At 35.5% G+C, this 19,995-nt stretch overlaps 1 protein-coding gene across 1 annotated transcript; it reads right to left on the bottom strand.

Moving 5' to 3' along the window:
- Positions 1 to 309: 309 nt before the first annotated feature.
- LOC133184524 (uncharacterized) lies at positions 310 to 18,681 on the bottom strand. The gene is made up of 15 exons (XM_061319613.1): positions 18,621 to 18,681; positions 16,264 to 16,416; positions 10,546 to 10,761; positions 9,866 to 10,058; positions 9,176 to 9,280; positions 8,870 to 8,906; positions 8,297 to 8,572; positions 6,433 to 7,103; positions 6,122 to 6,335; positions 4,023 to 4,126; positions 2,569 to 3,939; positions 2,327 to 2,363; positions 1,959 to 2,239; positions 1,833 to 1,860; positions 310 to 607 (listed from the first exon to the last, which is right to left on the bottom strand). The coding sequence occupies exons 1-15, from the start codon at positions 18,641 to 18,643 to the stop codon at positions 330 to 332; spliced, it is 3,987 nt and encodes a 1,328-aa protein (XP_061175597.1). The 5' UTR covers positions 18,644 to 18,681; the 3' UTR covers positions 310 to 329.
- Positions 18,682 to 19,995: the final 1,314 nt, after the last annotated feature.

Raw genomic sequence — 19,995 nt, 5'->3', positions numbered from 1 at the left:
GAGCCTAGGAGGAGTAAGCACCCACTGCCTAAATTCTTATAACAGCTGAGTTACCAATATTATACTTTATTTTATGTTAATGGTAATTTTTGCCAATGTTTTGTTCAAAATTAAAAGTCCTGAATTGTTTTTTGTGTGTTGTTTTGTTTGTTTGTTTGTTTGGTTTTTGTTTTTTAGGAATTACAGAGAGATTGTGCGACTTCAAGTATACAACAAAGATATTCTGGTACATGAATAAAATATGTCAAATTATTCTCAAATTAAAAATATATACATGTACGTGTATTTATAAAATACACCTTGAGTAAAATTCATGGACGTCATAATACTCAGTAAATATGTGTCAGTACATCTCTATAATTAGCAACATCTACTGTCGCCAAAGCTTGAAGTAGAACTTTGTATGTTGGCTTCTGTGCTTTTTGGCGCCATTGGTTGATATACTCTCGGCTCTGAGCGATGGATGTTCGAAAATCCATCTGTATACGCTCGGTTTCCTCGGGAGTTAACCCCAGCTCAATGGCAAGTTGGTAGCTTTTTTTACCTAATCTGTTGCAGATGATATCGATACCTCTGTTTGAAACTTGTTTGTCCAGATACTTGTTATCTGTAATAAAAAAAAGAGTTTAAAATGTAGGACTGATCTTTTTAAAATATATCTGATTTAGTGAGTATGTACTTGAAAGGGAATGAACAGGAAGCATGATACACAGATATCCGTTTCCTGCTTCTCGAACTTACTACATGTAGTATAAAGAAAAAACACGAAAATGTATCGAACAGTTGAAAAACTCATACTTAAATTGAATTTCTTCAAAAGAAAAACCCTTTGTGCAAATTAACTTTTTCTTAAACAGTATTGAAAGCATAACTTGTAACTATATATGAACTGTTTGCAACAAAGGGAAAACATTTTATCATATATTGTAAACTAAAACATATGAAAAATTAACAAGAGCACAGCAGTATGTTGCTTCTTGTGCGCGCAATTGGTTACATTTATTTTCCGGATGCATCTGATAAGTGGTGAACGGCTACAGCGAATCAAAAAATGATATCAATTTAATTAATTTCAATTTCAATGAAGAGTTTTGTCAGACTATTAAAGACTATAATCCGCTAAACAATATTACTATGATACTGGTCGCCTGCGTGGCGCAGTGGTAGAGCGTCTGTTCTAGAGTCGCGAAGTAAGGAGTTGATCCTTACGTCACGGGGTTCGAATCCCACTGTGGGACGTGGAGACCGGTCCAATCGGATGAGACCGTATAAACCGAGGTCCCGTGTCGCAGTAGGTGCTGGCACGAAAAAGATCCCTCACTGCTCAATGGCCCTGAGTGCCGAGTATAGGTTAAAAATTTGCAGCTCTCCACCGGCAAGTGGTGACCTCTCCATATGAGTGAAAAAATTCTCGAGAGAGACATTAAACAACATTCAAACAAAAAAGTCTGTTACTGTTTCTTCGCTCTTTGTCTGAAATGCATACAAAATTGGTACTGATCAGTGTAGCCAACATTCACATACAAATATATCATATAGGTTATATCAACATCATATTATTGATCCAATGAACAATACTACCACTACTAAAAATGACCATAATGTTTCGGAAAACTTCAGAACTATCTCAACATGAATCAGATCTTTCTTTCTGTTTGACTCAATATAGATGCAATAACTCTTCATAAAACAAAATATCTAACTCAGAAAGAAAAGGTTAGATTTTTTTAGGGCGTGGAATTTATTTCCCCAGACCATGTTAAGTTCAAACTAATAGAGTAAATATCGCCAATAACAGCTGGTTAGATAACCTTTGCAGATGACCAACTTACCTTCCCACTCAAGTTCCTCTGCTTCTAACTGCAAAAAAGGAAACAAAACTCTTGACATATACTACACTTTAAAACGTTTTTAAAGTTGACATCTGAATTATAGGTACAAACACGTGTACTTTTTACCGTTTGCAAAGTTTCGCGATCAATGTAGACCTTTGCAAACACATCGTCTAATGTCCTGAGTATTCTCTTTTCTTCTGGAGACTTGTCATACCACGTCCTCAACACGTGAAAGCATTGATCTGACGCCAGGTGAGGGAAGTTCCGCTTGGTTGTCTCCACAAAGTTGTCACCAAGCTGAAGGTTATAAGCTATTTCCTCCCAGTAGCCAGAAACTCTTCTGGCAAGACGGCCTAGGGTCCTATATGGCATCTTTATTGGCATCTCGAGAACAGACACTGATCCTAGAAAAAAGTGATTTTTTTATCTGCAAAGGACCTGATTGTTACTCTTATTTTTCTGATACTAGGTAAATAATTCGCATTACTTACTTTTTACAGACGATGTCAAATTATCTGCATTTATTGTCTGCAAAAATAATACAGTAAATTTAATAATGATTCACAAGTTGTGTGGGTACTCGTGAATAGTGGTGGTGGTGGGTGGAGGGTTAGAGGTTTAAAATGACATCGACTAAAATGCATGAACCTAAGAACTAAGTATGTCATGAGACAAAAAAAATATAGATGTACATGTATTTATATTTTACGAATTGACCTTAGTAAAAACTTACATTGGGCCATTCCCAGTAAGCAAGCATGTCGTCTGACTCAATAACATGAACGTTGTCATGGTCAGCACAAACCACACTTTCATTTGATTCCAAGTCTCCCCACAGGTGAAGCCCCTTGAAGGTTGTGTCAGACGATATGCATTGGCTGCACTGAACAACAATGCTAAAGGGAAAATTTGCATTGCATTTTCTACAGTCTGCACACCTTTTAGTGAGTTTATGGTCCGGACAGGCACTACAGCTAGTATATATCTCCAAAATAATGGTAAGACTCTCCTCCAAGAAGTTTTTGATAGTGTAGTGAATCGAGGATTTTTGGAATGGGGTATTAGAAAATCTCAACACCCAAGCTCGAATGAGAAAGTCGTCATGAGCAAGTAGTAGAAAATTGAGCTTATCCAGTCGGAAGACCGCAGTGTTTGCGAAAACAAGTGGAACATCATTCTGTTCTACAGCTGGAAACTTAGCCATACAAGCCGCCAACAAGCGATAAAATACAGCCGGTGGCATGAACTCATCCTTGAAGTAGAATCCCAAGGCTGGAATATTGTTCGTGGACTTCAACCACTTGGCTCTAACCGTGGGTGAACCCATCATACAAGGATTAAGAAAAGTGGTCATTTCTTGAACTGCCTCTCCGTCTTTCATATAACGTTTAGGTCGTGATAAATCCAAACTCATCAAGCATGGAACAAGAAATGTTGTCATTTCTTGCTTTGATTCTCCGCCTTTCATATAGCGTTTAGGTCGTGAGATAATGTCCATCCTCTCCAGAATCTTGATGATGTGTTCTTTATTCTCTAAATAGGATCTGTCTTCTCTTTCACTCCATAATGTTTCAATGATTTCCATGCTCAAATGTCCAGTTTTCTTCACTTCTTCGAGAAGTGATTCCGAAGGAGACAATCCCAGAAATTTTTCAGAGGTGATAAAACATTTAAAAGCATCCACAAGCCATTGCGGATTTAAAATAATGATATCATCTAAACCCTTTTCGTCGTAGTACAGCATATTGCCAATTGCATGATGGAACTGCAGAAAAACTTTGACTGCTTTCTCATCCTTCAAATTTAAGGTACAAAATCGGTTCAGCTGTTTTACTTCTTTGAAGTTCAATACTTTCTTTCCCTCTTTTCGAAGATCCATGATTTTTCGCTCCAAATAGATCCAGCTAGTCGGAATTTGCTGTGACAGGATATCTTCGCTCTTTGCTATGTCTAGAATTTTAGATCGTATTTTGTCCAAAGTCTCCTCATCAGGATCATTGCAGTCCACGCAAAACATTTCAGGAACAAGATGAGGTGAAAGCATTTTCTTTTTAACCACTCTCTTTATCTCTCTGTGATGCTCTTCGATTTCTTTTTGGGCATTCTAATGGATACATTTGAGTATATTTACAAAGAGTTACCGGATTCATGAGAAATTATCATAAGCAAGTTTATTGATAATCTTACCTTTGTTTTATCCTTGTGCGTTGACACGACTAGGACCTTTGGAGACCCCCTTTGTGATTCAGGGCAATATGTATGAATAGTATTTAACCAAAATTTCAGGAAGTCTGTAATCAAACGTCCTATGTTAAGTGAAGCAATTTACAAAATAAGAAAAGGTTGGGAAAAAAATTCAAGTTTCTATTTGTATGTCCTCTTTTTGACACTAAATAAAAAGTAATCTCGATCTCCCTTTAAACATAACACCCATTTTATTAGATATTTAAAGTGAATATTGTAAACGAATGAGGTGCAATTCTGTGGCAAATGCAGCCTTGTCCAATATATTCCTTCAAAAATGTTTATACTCCGTAGATGCTTAAGAATATATGTTCAAGAAACACATCTTTTCGTCATGATTAAAAAGGCTAGAAATGTGAGGAAGAGTATCGACTTGAATTGCTACATATAATGAATGTTTACATCAATTTTGTAGAAACTGGGATTTGTGTCCAAAATTTGACAACTGTATTAATGTGTCTTTCTTAAAAACAAAACCTGTAGGTCCCAAAAACGTGCGAAGTACACATTTTGCCTCCCATAGACTTGCGCCAAGATTGATTGATTGATTGTATATTGTTTTACGTCCCATTCAAGAATTTTTCACTCATATAGAGACGTCACCATATACCGGTGAAGGGCTTCAAATTTTGACCTTTACTCGGCACTCAGGGCCATTGAGCAGTGAGGGATCTTTATCGTGCCAACGCCTGCCGTGACACGGGGCCTCGGTTTTTAAGGTCTCATCCGAAAGACCCGCAACTTTCACTCCAAAGTGCCGAGCGCATGGCGAAGGAACAGTTGCTACCTATTTTTTATCGACTTAGGTCTGTCGCGGCCGAGATTCGAACTCACGACCTCCCGATCACGGAGCGAGCGCTCTACCGACTGAGCTACCGTGAACGGTAAAGATGAAATGTTAAGATAACAAAAAGTGATCATTCTCAAAAGTCCATTTAAACTATACAAATTATGAGCAGAGCCAAGAAGGACATGTAAAAACAGAGGTGGGATCAGGTGCCATGGAAGAATAAACATCCCCTGTTGACCGGTCACATCCACCGTGTGCTCTTGTCATTATCGGGTAAACAGAAATTCAGTGTGAAAATAATGGCCTCACAATTTTTTTGAAAGATATCGGTCAACATTCAACTTAACGACAGATTGTACATGTATTTGCAAGGTCATTGAAGCAAACATTGTTGAGTTCATTATATCATCAACTTATTTGTCAATATCCTGCCTCATTTTAGAAATTGTTCATACATACAACGTGCTCTTGCTTACGAATCAACAGGGATATTCAGGTAAGAAGTATACTGCTAAATAACGAAGAATGGCGATAGAAAAGTTGAAGTCATCAAGTGTATTATAAATTAAGTTGTAAGTTTGCCATCAAAATCTTTCCCTAGTAAAACACCCAGATACAAAACAGATGTGTCAGACTCTCGTGTCTTTTATTTTGAGTTCAATGGAATATAAAAAATCAATGTAGGAATGAAACTGGATATTGTTACTGTAGATTCCTTATTTTACGCAAATACTTAATATCACGAAATGGCTCTTTGCTGCCAAATTGCGAGAACAATAATTCGCGAGTGGCCGCTTAATCAAGAGATTTTACATGAATTTCAGCCCCATAAAAATAAAAGCGAGCAATTTTATTTCGCGCGTGTTCCTTCTCGCGAAATTACGCGATAATTAATTCCTCGAGTATATTTAGGAATCTATGTAGTAACTGATAAAACGTCGATATACATGTACTTAAGAGTCGAATTGAAGGCCACAGCAAGAAACTTCTTTTCGTATAGACGTTTTTGAATAAATTCTGCTTCATATGAGTACAAAACCAGGTCTGTTAATTACAGGGCACAATTAGTATCCATGGGAATTCCATCTGATTTACAAATTTAAATTGAAAAATTCTAAATTTTTGTATAGGACACTACATAGATATTGTCTATGAGAAACTTAGGCATCTTTTTAATTTCAATCTCGGAGATGTGTATAAGTCACAAGTCCCTTATATGCACATATACTGGTGGTTATAAAAAAAACCTCACCTCCCACAGACTTATGTCCAGAGGTGTTTTGGCAGTCGTCATCATCTGTGATGACATGATCCATCGGTAGAGACACATCTGTCACCAGAAGATAAACAGCTTTGGAGGACATAAAGGCCTGGTGAGTGGTTTGAAATACCGTCTGTCCAGCAAAGTCCCAAAATGTGATGGAACCTGTTTCGTTTTGAAGAAATTTGGAGGACATACGCAGTACCTGTTATAAGAAAAGCGATGTATCCATCTACAACTTTAATTAAATCTTGGAATCAAACGAAAGGAAAGAAAGCAGGAATATCTAAAATACTTCATACCTCCTCCAAGTCTTCTTTGAGTGCCTGTGCGTTTTCTACGTGATCAAAGTCAAAGGAAGACGATCTTTGTGCAGTCTTGTCATTTTCGTTTCCAACATAGTCACTATCCTTTATATCATCAGGAGACTCAGGGGTTGTAATGGAATTTTCATTTGATGTAGCAAATTTGTTTTTAAGATCTAGAATAACTCTGGTGAAATTATTACTATAACTTCTGTCATCATCACTAGTATCATCATCATCCGAATCGCTAGAGGACGACTTGCTCCTAACAACGGATACTCGTGGATCTGGAAACGACCTTGGTGATGAAGTTGGCGTCAAATAATCACCTGTTATCTGTGCTTTTTCTGCCTTTCGTGATACTAGAGAGGGGTTTCTATGGGGTACTGATGTCCTTTGACTTCTTGGAGAATGAACATAAGACGTACCAGATTGCCCTGATTTATTTGGAATTGTAATAGGTCGGCTTTTATCAGCTCTTTCAGAAAAAGTGCTGCGAGATGGTGCAGCTGGTTTTCCTAGACTTGATCTATCGGAATAATAACTTGATTTTTTTTCTTCGGTTTCCATTTTCTGGAAGTCTTTTATTGAAAGATATGTAGGAATACCTTCTGGAAATCTCTGTGTCAGGTACCTTGCTATTCTTTCTAGTTTTTCGTTTTCATTCTCTGCAGCAAAAGAATAAGTAGTTAATGAATGCCATTCCCCCTTAAGTTGTGGTGCTTATAAGCTTTGACAAAGTAACATGCAATATTTCTTGTACGTCACCCACCTATTCTTAAGCACTTAGAAATACAATGTAACCTGCTAATATTAAAGCAACTTGGTAAATAAAAATTTTGCTATCTTTAGAAAAATAAAACAGTACAAGTTTTGTACTTAATTTTTATATGAGAAAGGAAATGGACAAAGATCAAACAAAATTGATTATTTTAAGGTTTGTTAATTGCATATTTTACAGAACTACAAACAGTTTCCTCTTGCTGAGCGAAACTGGTGTTCGATAGATGTAGGATGTATTTCCCTCGAAAATTGATCCGGAGACTCGAAGAAAAAAAATCTCAACCCTCCTTAGAAACTTGAATTTAGGTATATGTATCTGATTAAAATTTTGATTTGATAGTCACCTAATATTCTTTTTTTTTTTTTTTTTTTTTTTTACGATTTTTACAGTCGGTATGGGAATTCCATGGGGTACAATTTTACAAAATATCTATATATATATATTTTATTCTGTTTTGAAACTAAAGACTGTTTTTAAAATATTTACACAATAGAGGACCATATTTGTAGGCTAACGGATAAATATTTCTTATCAAACTCGGCAGTGCTTAAATCTTTGATTCTCTTATCATATTTTAGTGGCAAAAGTGATAGATTGTCCTCAAATAGACAAGACTTTCAAGAAATCACAAAAAAGGTTGAGATTAAACGGGGGCTTTGCTGGACGCTGACATACGAGTGAGGGTAACGTACATCCCCTCGGAATTTTTTTTTACTTCGCTTTATTCATCATTAATAAATGCAGTCGAAGGTTTTCATTTCGATAATAACTTTTTGCTGTGGAAGATTTTTTAATGAAATGTTGAGAGGATGGTTACCTATCTGCTCTGAGGGTTGTGTTACAAATACTCTAACGCAATGCATAAAAAAGACAATTCATATGAATGGTTGGTGTAATAAGTAAAATTTCACATTCAAAAAAAAATAAAAAATAAAATAAAATAAAATAAAACCGTGTCCATTCAACAATAGTCGTCATTGAAAATTTAAAGTGATTCTTTCAACCTCGTCAAATTATGAATTACTTACGATATATATACCTAGAAATATATAAAGAATTAGCCAATCGCAAAATCACCTTGTTTGTCGTCACACTTGATCCATTTGTGGTCACTGAGCTGAAAGCGCCCTCTTTTGGTGTAGATCTCCACTCCGTCCGTGCTTTGGACCTCTTCCATGCTTTCCCTCAGCAGACGTTTAGTGAGGCTTGATTTTCCCGCGCCATGATGACCAACAACCATCACGCGTACATGATGATAGTTTTCAAACCCTTCCTCTAGTGCATCACGAAATATTTTGATAGCTGACTCATCCATTGTTTTAATGCTGTGTGGAAGATGGTGCTCCAAAACATCTATTTATCAATTATTAATTAACAATATTTTTTACGTATCATTCAATATTATGATGATTATTTTTATCATGTACATTATTTTATTTTTTTATACAATCATCTAAATCGTCCATACAGTATATAACTGGGCTTAAATTACTATCGTGGACGACAGAACTTTACACAGCGACACAGGTCCAAATGGTGGGAGTTGCAGGCCTTGTTAATTTTGTAATATAAGGGTACATCTTTATGTTTTATTTACTGATTAAGATGGAGCGCCTATGGGTAAACAGTTACTTTATACTATCTACTGACCTGTGTCAACACCATTGTATCCTTCTCTGTTCAGAACCTTAAAAAACAGTAAAAAACAAATACTGATGATATCTCTGACAGGTCATACATAAGAAATGATTAGACAGGTTTAGAGACTATATGAAAAGTACTACAGTGTATGTACTAACTGTAAAACACTCATTCTAATGTCAATCTTGAACTCTCTCGTCAAAAACGGAATTAATAATACATGACAATTGAGGATAATGGAACTGCTGGGCAAAAGTAACAATGTAAATACGAATATCATAGAAAATCTCGTTAATTGTACTGTGGTATTTTTACCTTAAGGTCCATTAAGTCTCCATGATTTCTATACTTTTCCTCGATGCTTTTTGCAAGGGCCATAAGTTTTGGTTCTTTACACTCCAAAGCCTCAAACATATTATTCTACAAGGAACAAAATTAATATTTAAACTTAAAGAAATAAAAGCCAGCTCCTAAGACATATCCAGAGAAAAAATCTTTGGAGCAGACTCTTATAGTGTAAAATGCTAAATGGCATTCGGAAAATTAGTGTTAAATACATGTCTGTGTATACGTTAAAAAGTCAACGAACACTCTTGGTAGCTTCTAAATTCATTTCATGATTCGATACTTTTTTGAAGAAGAAAAATATATAAAATATATTGAAACCTCATCATGATCGACAATGCATGCAAACACCCGAATTCAAACAATTCCTTTCATGCAGCATACCGTATATCCGGATTTTTTTTCGCGATGATCTATTTTTCGCATCTTTGCGATCATTTTTAATTCGCAAAAAATAAAACACGCAGAAATTATGTCGGTTATTGTGTGCCATAAAAACATTACCATTTTTTAATCGTAAAAATTGACTTACGGTAAATAAAAACTGTACAAATCTACCCTTTTTTCGCAAAATTTCAAACACGCGAAAAAAAACCGGCTATACGGTATTTGATGTTGCTGTTGTGACCTAAATCCTCTGGTCACCATTTTTTCACCAACCTTGAAGTCGATTAGCCTATGGTCGAATCTGTTGGTGCTGTCTGATTTTTTCACAAACATACTCGATATAATCAATGTTCCTGGTTGCGAATTACTATCTCTGATCAGGAAGGGACTGTAGCTATTCCTTTTCTGAAAACCCTCCCGAAGAACTCTCTCTGCATCGGTACGACCAAGCAATCCATGGTAACAACTAGTGAAGAGTAATTTGTGAATTATAAGATAAATCAAGAAGGGATAACTGATAAAGATCTCTTGCTAATAAAACGTCTTCCACCGACGATGATCACATAACTCTTGATAGAATATGCTAGGAAGTTAACTTCTAAAATATGTATATATCACATATTTAAAAATCCCCCTCCCCCTTAAAAAACGAACAAATGAACAAAAACAAAGAAAAACAAAACCAACCAACCAACAAAACGAACAAAATGAAATAAAATAAAACTAAACGAAACAAAGCAAAAAGGAACAAGCGAACAAACAAAGAACCGAACACGGACGAACAAAACAATGCTTCAAGCGTTGAGGGAACTTTTCTTACCAATAGTGATCCAAATGCATGGTTGACAATTGTTGATACTATTAAAGACTTTAGGTTACAGAAATTTACGAAATCTATGAATAGTTAGATCTTATTGACCACATGATAAAAAGCTTCTAAAAATGAATGTTACCGATCCTTGTACTTGCGGGGCCATGGTATGGGATACATAAGGTGGGAGAGGGCCGTCTCCTTAGTATATACGGATCTAATGCCGTCTTTCCCTACAGCCGTTAGTCGATACTGTTCTACGAGGTCCAGGAGACTGTTAGCCTTGGCACTTCGGACAGTGTATACTTCTTCATCCTCTTTATAGCGAACACGGTACTGGTATATTTCCATCTTCCACCTTTAATGTTAGCACAGTACGCAATATAAAAAAAGTAAAGGCAAAATATTTTAAGTAACCGTAGGTTCACGTAGAAGAATATGAACATTCGTTACCATTATCATCTGAATGGTTAAAAACAATACTTTTATACAAATATAGATTAACAATAACTAAAAAACAAGAGGTCCATAGGCCACATCGCTCACCCGAGCAAATTGGATAGGAAAAAGCAGAAATCAGTGTAGCATTGAAAAGATTCAATATAGAAGTAATATTAAATACCCCCTCCTCCCCCGAGGAAAAGGGGGCATGATTTGTTCACAAATGAATCTACACTAACTGAAGGTGCTTCAATAATTCTTTGACTAATCATGGCTTTAGAACTCTTTATGCCCCTGTATCGAAGATAGTTTTTGCCATGTGCGTCTATCTGTCTACAAAAACTTTGACATTGTCCATAACTTTTGATTGGTTGGAGCTATAGCTTTCATATTTCACATGTGTATTCCTTTCTTTGGGTACCGCAATATTTAACCTTTTGACCTTGACCTTGGTGTTTGACTCAGTTTTGCAAAATTTTACTGAACTTTAACCTTGGCCATAACTTTTGAACGGTTGGAGCTAGGGCTTTCATACTTCACATATGTAATCCTTGTGACAAAACCTTCCTTTGGATACCAACAACTCTGACCCTTTGACCTTGACCTTGGAGTTTGACCTACTTTTGGAAAACGTTAAGTCTTGGCCATAACTTTTGAACGGTTGGTGCTAGGGCTTTTATACTTCACATATGTAATTCTTGTGACAAGACCTTTCTTTGGAAACCAACAAACTTTACCCTTTGACCTTGACCTTGGAATTCGACCTACTTTTGAAAACCTTTAACCTTGGCCATAACTTTTGAACGGTTGGTGCTAGGGCTTTCATACTTCACATATGTAATTCTTGTGACAAGACCTTTCTTTGGATACCCAAAATTGTAATCCATTGACCTTGACTTTGACGTTTGACCTATTTTTGGAAAACTTTAACCTTGGCCATAACATTTGAACAGTTGGTGCTAAGGCTTTCATACTTAACATGTCCATTCCTTGTGACAAGATCTTCCTTTGGATGCCAACAATTGTAATCCATTGACCTTGACCTTGGATTTTGACCTACTTTTGGAAAACGTTAACCTTGGTCATAACTATTGAACGATTGGTGCTTCAGCTTTCATATTTCTCCTGTATATTTCTTGTGAAAAGGCCTTTTCTTACGCACTATTAATTTTGACCATTTTGAACTTTTGAACGATTTGTGCTACGGCTTTCATATTTCACATGTGTATTTCTTGTGAGAAGATCTTTCCTTGGGCACCATTAATTTTGACCATTTGACCTTGACCTTGATGTTTGACTTACTTTTGAAAAAACTTCAACTTTTTCCATATCTATTCAATGGTTGCTGCTAGGGCATTCATATTTCACAGGTATATTTCTCGAGAATTTACTTTGGGTGGCAACATGTTTTATTTGCATTTGAGAAAGTTTTGCCTTTGCTATAAGTTGTCTTACGGGGGCATCAGTGTTTCACAAACACATCTTGTTTTCTATATGTTTGATCTTCTATTGTGACCCTGCCTACCCCCGGGAAACATGATTTGAACAAACTTGAATCTACACTTCCCGAGGATGCTTCTGAATTAATATGACTAATCATGGATTTGCTGTTCTTGGGAAGAAGATTTTTAAAGATATTTCCTATATATTCCAATGTAAAAACCCCATTGTGGTCCCACCCTACATCCAGCAGTCATGATTTGAACAAACTTCAATCTACACTACCTTTCATACAGATATGACTATTCATGGCTTTGCTGTTCATGAGATGAAGATTTTAACGATTATCCTATGTATTCGCATGTAAAACCTTGATCACCCATTGTGGCCGCTCCCTTCCCCTGAGGGTCACGATATAAACAATTTGAATGTAAACTACCTTAGGATGCTTCATCATATAATAATATGACTAATCATGGCTTTGTTATTCTTGAGAAGATTTTTCCTATGTATACTTACAGAGGTATGTTAAACTTGATCGCCCATTGTAGCCCCTCCCTATTCCCTTGGGTCATGATTTGAACAAACTACTACTACTACTCTACCTGAGAATGTTTCTATATAAATATTACCAATCATGGCTTTGCTGTTCTTGAGAAGATGATTTTTAAAGATTTTTTATATACATTCCTAATTTAAACTTTGTTCGCCCATTGTGACACCACTCTAGTCCTAGGGATCATGATTTGAACAAACTTGAATCTACACTACCCAAGGATGCTTCCACATAAATATCACTAATCATGGCTTTGCTGTTTATCAAGACCTTAAACGATAACTTTCCATATTAAGATAATAATTCTATTTCTCGAGACAAGGAAATCCTGTCTATTCAGGGAATTCCTGTTATTGAAAAATTAAAAGCCAATAGATATAAAGAAAAAGTATAATCTGATAAATGTCATGATTTGAAACATTCCGTTTATTCATAGGATAAAAATACCCAACAGAGTAATACTATACAATTATTGCTGTTTTTGAGGCCAATATGAGGATTTAGCCACCTGAGGAGTACAATATTGTACTTCGAATCGTATTGACCTAAAAAACAGCAATCATTTTTTTTTAATTATATGATTCATTGATTATATGATACAGTCTCATTAAGTAATCCATTTTTAAATCTGTTTTAGATGCAATGTAAATAAATTAATGTCAGGCACATAAAAAGAATCGATTTTGAAAGGGGGCATTATAAGGAAAAAAATGCCAAGTTACCCGAAAAAAATCTTTGACCACACCCCCCCCCAAAAAAAAGAGGATAATTCTCCCAATTTATTTTACATTTTATTTCGGGGGAGGGGTATTTAGGTCCATTAGCAGGAGGGGGACCAGCCTTTCAATGAACATGTTTATACTAAACTAAAAGTAAAACAAGATGTGTTTGTGAAACACTGATGCCCCCATATGGCAGCTTATGGCAAAGGTTAAAGTTTCTCAAATGCAAGTCAAAATACAGGCCAAAAGATAAAAAAATATTGGTACCCAAAGAAAGGTCTTGTCTCGAGAAATATACCTGTGAAATTTGAAAGCCCTAGCTGCAACTGTTCAAAAGTTATGGCGAAGGTTAAAGGTTTTTAAAAGTAAGTAAAACGTCAAGGTCAAGGTCAAAGTTGTTGGTATTGAAAGAAAGGTCTTGTCACAAGGATTGCATATGTGAAGTATGAAAGCCCTAGCACCAACCATTCAAAAGTTATGACCAAGGTTAAAGTTTTCGAAAGTAGGTCAAACTCCTATGTCAAGGTCAAAGGGTGAAAGATGTTGGTATCCAAACGAAGGCCTTGTCACAAAGAATACACAAGTGAATTTTAAGACCCCAGGCATGAACTGTTCAGAAGTTATGGTCAAGATTAAAGTCTCATAAAATTTTGCAAAAGTGGGTCAAACTCCAAGGTCAAGGTCAAAAGGTCAAATATGATTGTACCCAAAGAAAGGTCTTGTCACAAGGAATATACATGTGAAATATGAATGTCATAGCTTCAACCAATCAAAAGTTATGGGCAAGGTTAAAGTTGACAACAGACAGACAGACAAACGGACAAACAGACAGGACAAAAACAACGATCTCGGGGGCATAAAAATATGTTCAGATAAAAAGTGTGGGAAGGGAGGCAGGCCCTCTGCCCCCCACACCCACCCCAGATTCTATATGCCTCAATGTTATGTTCGCCTAAGTGGAAGTCAGGTGCAAGTAAAATAACTTTCCAAAACTGTTTGTATCAATTTAGTATTTACAATCTTTTTTGGTCCAGTGTAGAAAAATAAATCCAAACGTTCATCTGGAAGGTCATGTGCAGGTGAACATAACGTATTACCTTTAAAAATTGTTTCCTATATAAATCTATACTAAACAAGATGTGTTTGAGAAACACTGATGCCCCCGTATGGCAGCTTATGGCGATGTTAAATTTGAAAGCCCTAGCTGCAACTGTTCAAAAGTTATGGCGAAGGTTAAAGTTTTTTTTAAAAGTAGGTCAAACTCCTAGGTCAAGGCCAAAGGGTCAAAGTGGTTGGTATCCAAAGGAAGGTCTTGTCACAAGGATTGCATATGTGAAGAATGAAAGCCCTAGCAAAAACCATTCAAAAATTATGGCCAAGGTTAAAGTTTTTCAAAAGTAGGTCAAACTCTTATTTCAAGGTCAAAGGGTCAAAGATGTTGGTATCCAAAGGAAGGTCCTGTCACAAGGATTACACATGTGAAGTATGATAGCCTTAGCTCTAACCGTTCAAAAGTTATGGCCAATGTTAAAGGTTTTCAAAAGTAGGCCAAACTCCTAGGTCAAGGTCAAAGGGTCAAAGAGGTTGATATCCAGAGGAAGGTCTTGTCACAAGAATACATATGTGAAGTTTGAAACCCCAATCACCAACTGTTCAAAAGTTATGGCCAAGGTTAAAGTTTTTCAAAAGTAGGTCGAACTCTAAGGTCAAGGTCAAAGTTGTTGGTATCTAAAGGAAGGCCTTGTCACAAAGAATACACAAGTGAAGTTTGTAACCCCAAGCACCAACTGTTCAGAAGTTATGGCCAAGGTTGAAGTCTCATAAAATTTTGCAAATGGGTCAAACTCCAAGGTCAAATATGATGGTACCCAAAGAAAGGTCTTGTCACAAGGAATACACATGTGAAATATGAAAGTCATAGCTCCAACCAATCAAAAGTTATGGGAAAGGTTAAAGTTGACAACAGACAGACAGACAAACAGATAAACAGACAAACAGGCAGGCAGGACAAAGACAATATACCCCCGGGATCTTTCGATCTGGGGGCATAAAAAGCTAACATTTCCAATGTTTAACTGATCGGTTTATAAAAAATCGATGATGTTTGACCGCAGAGTGAGATATTGGACCTGTCGATGAGATGTTGGATCGCTTACGTCACACGATGGGCGGGATCAGTTAAATCTTATTTGCATTCGTTGGTGTGCGAATGTGACAAAATTGACCAAGTTTTAGTGCAGGTAAGGGAAATTTACATCATGGAAGCCAACACAAGGTACATGTTTGTCAATAATAATAATAATAATAATAATAATAATAATAAAAGGTACATTTATTGACTGTTTTCTGGTTAAATGCTTTTTGTCGACCCCTCGAACCAAACTGTTGCGTGAGGCCGTTAGGCCGAAAGCAAACAGTTTGGATCTTGGGTCCGACAAAACGCATGTTGTCCACGAACTGAGTCATTAAATGTATGGTATTTTTTCTACAGTGTCGGATCTCAGCCAGTCAGAGAAATAAATATTACTAGTATTCAATCATACATTAAATGTATATTTTACATGTTTATATGGCATATGAACATATTTGCAAAGGAAGGCACTAATTGTGTTAATATTGATAAAATCACCAGATCCCCAGAAAGCGAATTCTGTTATAATATCAAAAAGTGTATCAGCTTCAGGAGTTGTTCCACCCTTACTTGCAGGAAATGACGTATTTGATGTCCTCCCTGTGCTTCCCGTACGGGTGCACCAAAAAGAGAGATCCACTATCCATTGGTTCGTATGGATACTCTTTCAGGAACGTCTTAGCTGAATCTTCTGTTTGGTCAGGATGATACCAGTCATAAATACTTATAAAAGGAGAATAAAGAAGTTAAATTCCTTCAATAAAATTGGGTAAAAAGCCATTTATTAGATATTCTGTTAAAAAAAATGTGAACACACAGGCACCTGACGGTACTTATTTTTCTTTTAAGAAAAAAAATATACCCCTACCTATATAATCAACAAGGGTTGATTATATAGGTAGGGGGTATATTTTTTATTTTAAGAAAAAATAAGTAACATAAGGTGTCTGTGTTTGAACACTATACAGAGTGGTCATTATCTTGAATTAATAAATAAAAACATCACCATTATTACATGTACATCTATCATAATGACACTTCAATAATAATAATAATAATTTTCATTTTCATTATTTTACTGCAAAGGAAATATTTAATGTTGTTGATCAGGACACTTTAAAAAATTAACAAGATTCTTTTTCAAACAGTTTTTGCATTAGATTAGACATACTGTAATTTGTTATGTTTGTTAGTTTTCTCAGACCAATAATGGCTTAATATTCATGTGGAAATTGAAAGTAAATCTAAACGCTGGAAGACAGATGAGCTTGTCAAACAGCAATGATATCTTTGACTGTATAGACATTGATTACCGTAATAATTTTTAAATTTAACAGATGCTTATTTATGGTATACACGACTGACATTGTTGATTCATGTATACATAGAAATGAAGTGGATAGCCTATTTTACTCTCACCGTTGGAAATGCGATGTTCATGTTCTTCATGGGCAAATCATCACAAATGGATATAAGTTTGCTTAAAATTCGTGTCCCTTTGAACTCGAAATAAAGACAGCAAAAAGACACATTTTTTTCATTTTTTTGGTTAAACTAAAAAATCCTTAGTTTGATGGCAAACTAACAAATGAACTTTATTATAAAAGTTATGACTTCAGCTTTTCTAGTCATATTCCCTTACTTATATAGTAATAAACCATTATCACCTGCATATGTTTTTTAGCCTACCAGTTGATTCGATACGCAAGACTGTGTTCTACTTTTGAACAATTTCTAACCCAAGGCAGGCTACTGATAATTACATTAATGATACAAGGATATCAACAATATCGTTTGAAGTCAACATTTCGCAAATTCTAGGGTAAACACAATGACCTGGTTTGCATACAATCTGTCGTTGGTCAAATGTTATCAGATGTTTTTAATACAAATTGTTAGGTCATAATTTTCATACTGAATTAACACAGGTTATTCCGTTTACCTGATCATGACAAGGAGTTCATGGTGGGAATGACCGGTCGACAGAGGATGCTTTCTCCTCCATGGTACTTGATTCCATCTATGATGTTTGCTCTGCTCTCAGGTCGTATTGTTTAATAGGACCTTTGAGCATGATTACCGTTTCTTAACCTTGCATTTCTTTCAAAAGCAAAATTCAAATTTATCCACCTTTTAAGGTAGGTTGCGGGGTTGGTGACCTTTTAAAATTGCTCGAAAACATACCATGGAAATTACATCTATGAATTTACTCGGCACTCATGCCCTGAGTCTTAGGGCCATTGAGCAGTGAGGGTTCTTTATCGTGCCAACGCCTACCGTGACATGGGGCCTCGGTTTTTAAAATCTCATCCGAAGGACCTGCAACTTTCACTTCAAAGTGCCGAGCGCTTGGAGAAGGAATAGTTGCTATTTATCGACTTAGGTCAGTCGCGGCCGTGATTCGAACACACGACCTTCCGATCACGAAGCGATATAATATTGATCACTGTTCGTAAGCTTCACATTTTCGTTCGATATTTTTTTCTCTCCATGTGGTGAGAAGATGATGTTTCATTTTTATTATTTCCCCCTTTATGTATATGCAGTTGAGAATACAAAAAGCAGGAAATGATTTAGGATGTCACAACTTTTTATTGACACGGAAATCAAATCCGGAGAAACTACACGTTTCTGTCATACACAAACATATCAATTATGCAAACATTCATATGTAGATTAAAGTTATTTCCTACATAATAATTTTCCTTTCAAGATTGAATTTGATGGGGAAAAGGTGTTTTTTATCAGCAGAAAAGGAACAGGATGAAAGTTTGTTCACCATGTATATATACCAAATATTTTTTTTCGGAAGAACTGAACTATCCCCGACTCTGGAAATTGTGTACATTCATTCTATTTACTCCTACATGTACCACCCATTGCCGTTGAATATTAAGATTAAATTTGTTTATAAAATACTAACATACCTTTGTATTTCCCTGTATTTCATTTTATCTTCTTCTTCATTACTGCCAGTCTTCGGTACGGTGCCTCCACGTTTTTTGTGGAAGGGAACGTATAAGTTTGACATCTTTACACAACTGCTGGAATGTTATCATTGAACGATATTATTATAAAATGAAGTGCCGGATATGTGATATGAAAGCTTAGAGGAAGTTTATTGAATGAGGAAGTTTTGGGAAAAACTTTTTTTTTCTTTTGGTTGTTAACAAATTTTAATATTTGAAATGTTCTGGGTGGAGGTACAAGTTGACATGATAACTTATAAACTTTATTTTTATCTCTGACTTAAGAAAATACAAAATTGACAAAATGATAATAGCATCATTTGTTTATATACAGGCCCGTGGCAACGGTTTCAAAAGGGGGGGGGGGCGACCTTCCAAAAATTCTGTCAAAATAGTGAAGGGGGGGGGATTCCAAAAATAATGATAATCTTACAATTTAAAGAAACAACCCCTTTACTGTCCAAATTCTGGAATTTGTCAGTTCTCGACCTTACAGCAACAAAAGAAGAAGGGGGGGGGGGGGGGAACCAGCATCTAACATCTAAATGAAAATTTACTAATTCAAAAATATTATACTCAGAAAAATGTGTGTACAGAAAAGCACTATACTACAAAAGTATTATAATACTTGCATTATAATACAAATCTTGCTGTGTGAACTAGGCTTTAAATTCTATTGTCAAAAGTCGGTACTCTCTAGTGTTTATCTCCAAAATTGTAGCATTCCTTAATCTAATTTAGCTCCTTAATTGCTATTATGTTATGATTATTTATACATGTATATACTCTTTCATCTCAAATATTTTCAAGAAAAGGTTTTTGTTTTCTGATCCTAGCTCCTTAATTACTATTATGGCCGCGACTATTATGCTATGACTTTATATATATATATATATATATATATATATATATATATATATATATATATATATATATATATATATATATATATATATATATATATATATATACTCTTTCCTCTCAAATAATTTAAAGAATGTTTAATGTTAGCAAAATAAAATCGAGATTTTCTGATCCAAGCCCACTAATCGATACTATATGTGTTATGATAATACATTGTATACACCAATTTCTCTCAAATATTATTAAGAAAACTTTATGTTTACTATGGTAAAAAAAAGTTTTCCTGATCCTGGTTCACTATTTGCACTTTGTTATAATCATATATATACTCTTTCAAATATTGTTAAGATTTTTTGTCTGATCCTAACTCACTCATTCAAATATAAATATTTAAACCAATTTTGTAATATTTCGATAAAATTGCTTTGAAATGTATAGTATCAAATGTGACGACTTTAGTTTCATTTTT

This window comes from Saccostrea echinata, unplaced genomic scaffold (genome assembly GCF_033153115.1).
Source record: "Saccostrea echinata isolate AGI-Se365-2 ecotype Australia unplaced genomic scaffold, CSIRO_AGI_Sech_v1 ptg000010l, whole genome shotgun sequence".
Taxonomy (NCBI): Eukaryota; Metazoa; Mollusca; class Bivalvia; order Ostreida; family Ostreidae; genus Saccostrea; species Saccostrea echinata.
The sequence above is the reverse complement of the archived record's forward strand: the minus strand, read 5'-3'. Positions and strand labels throughout refer to the sequence as shown.

Coding starts and splice junctions, on each gene's coding strand:
- LOC133184524 (XM_061319613.1), bottom strand. CDS start 18,643: ATGAAATACAGGGAAATACAAAG. Junction 16,417..18,620: donor AAATACAGGGAAATACAAAG/GTATGTTAGTAT, acceptor TCCTTTTATAAG/TATTTATGACTGGTATCATC. Junction 10,762..16,263: donor AAATACGTCATTTCCTGCAA/GTAAGGGTGGAA, acceptor CTAACATTAAAG/GTGGAAGATGGAAATATACC.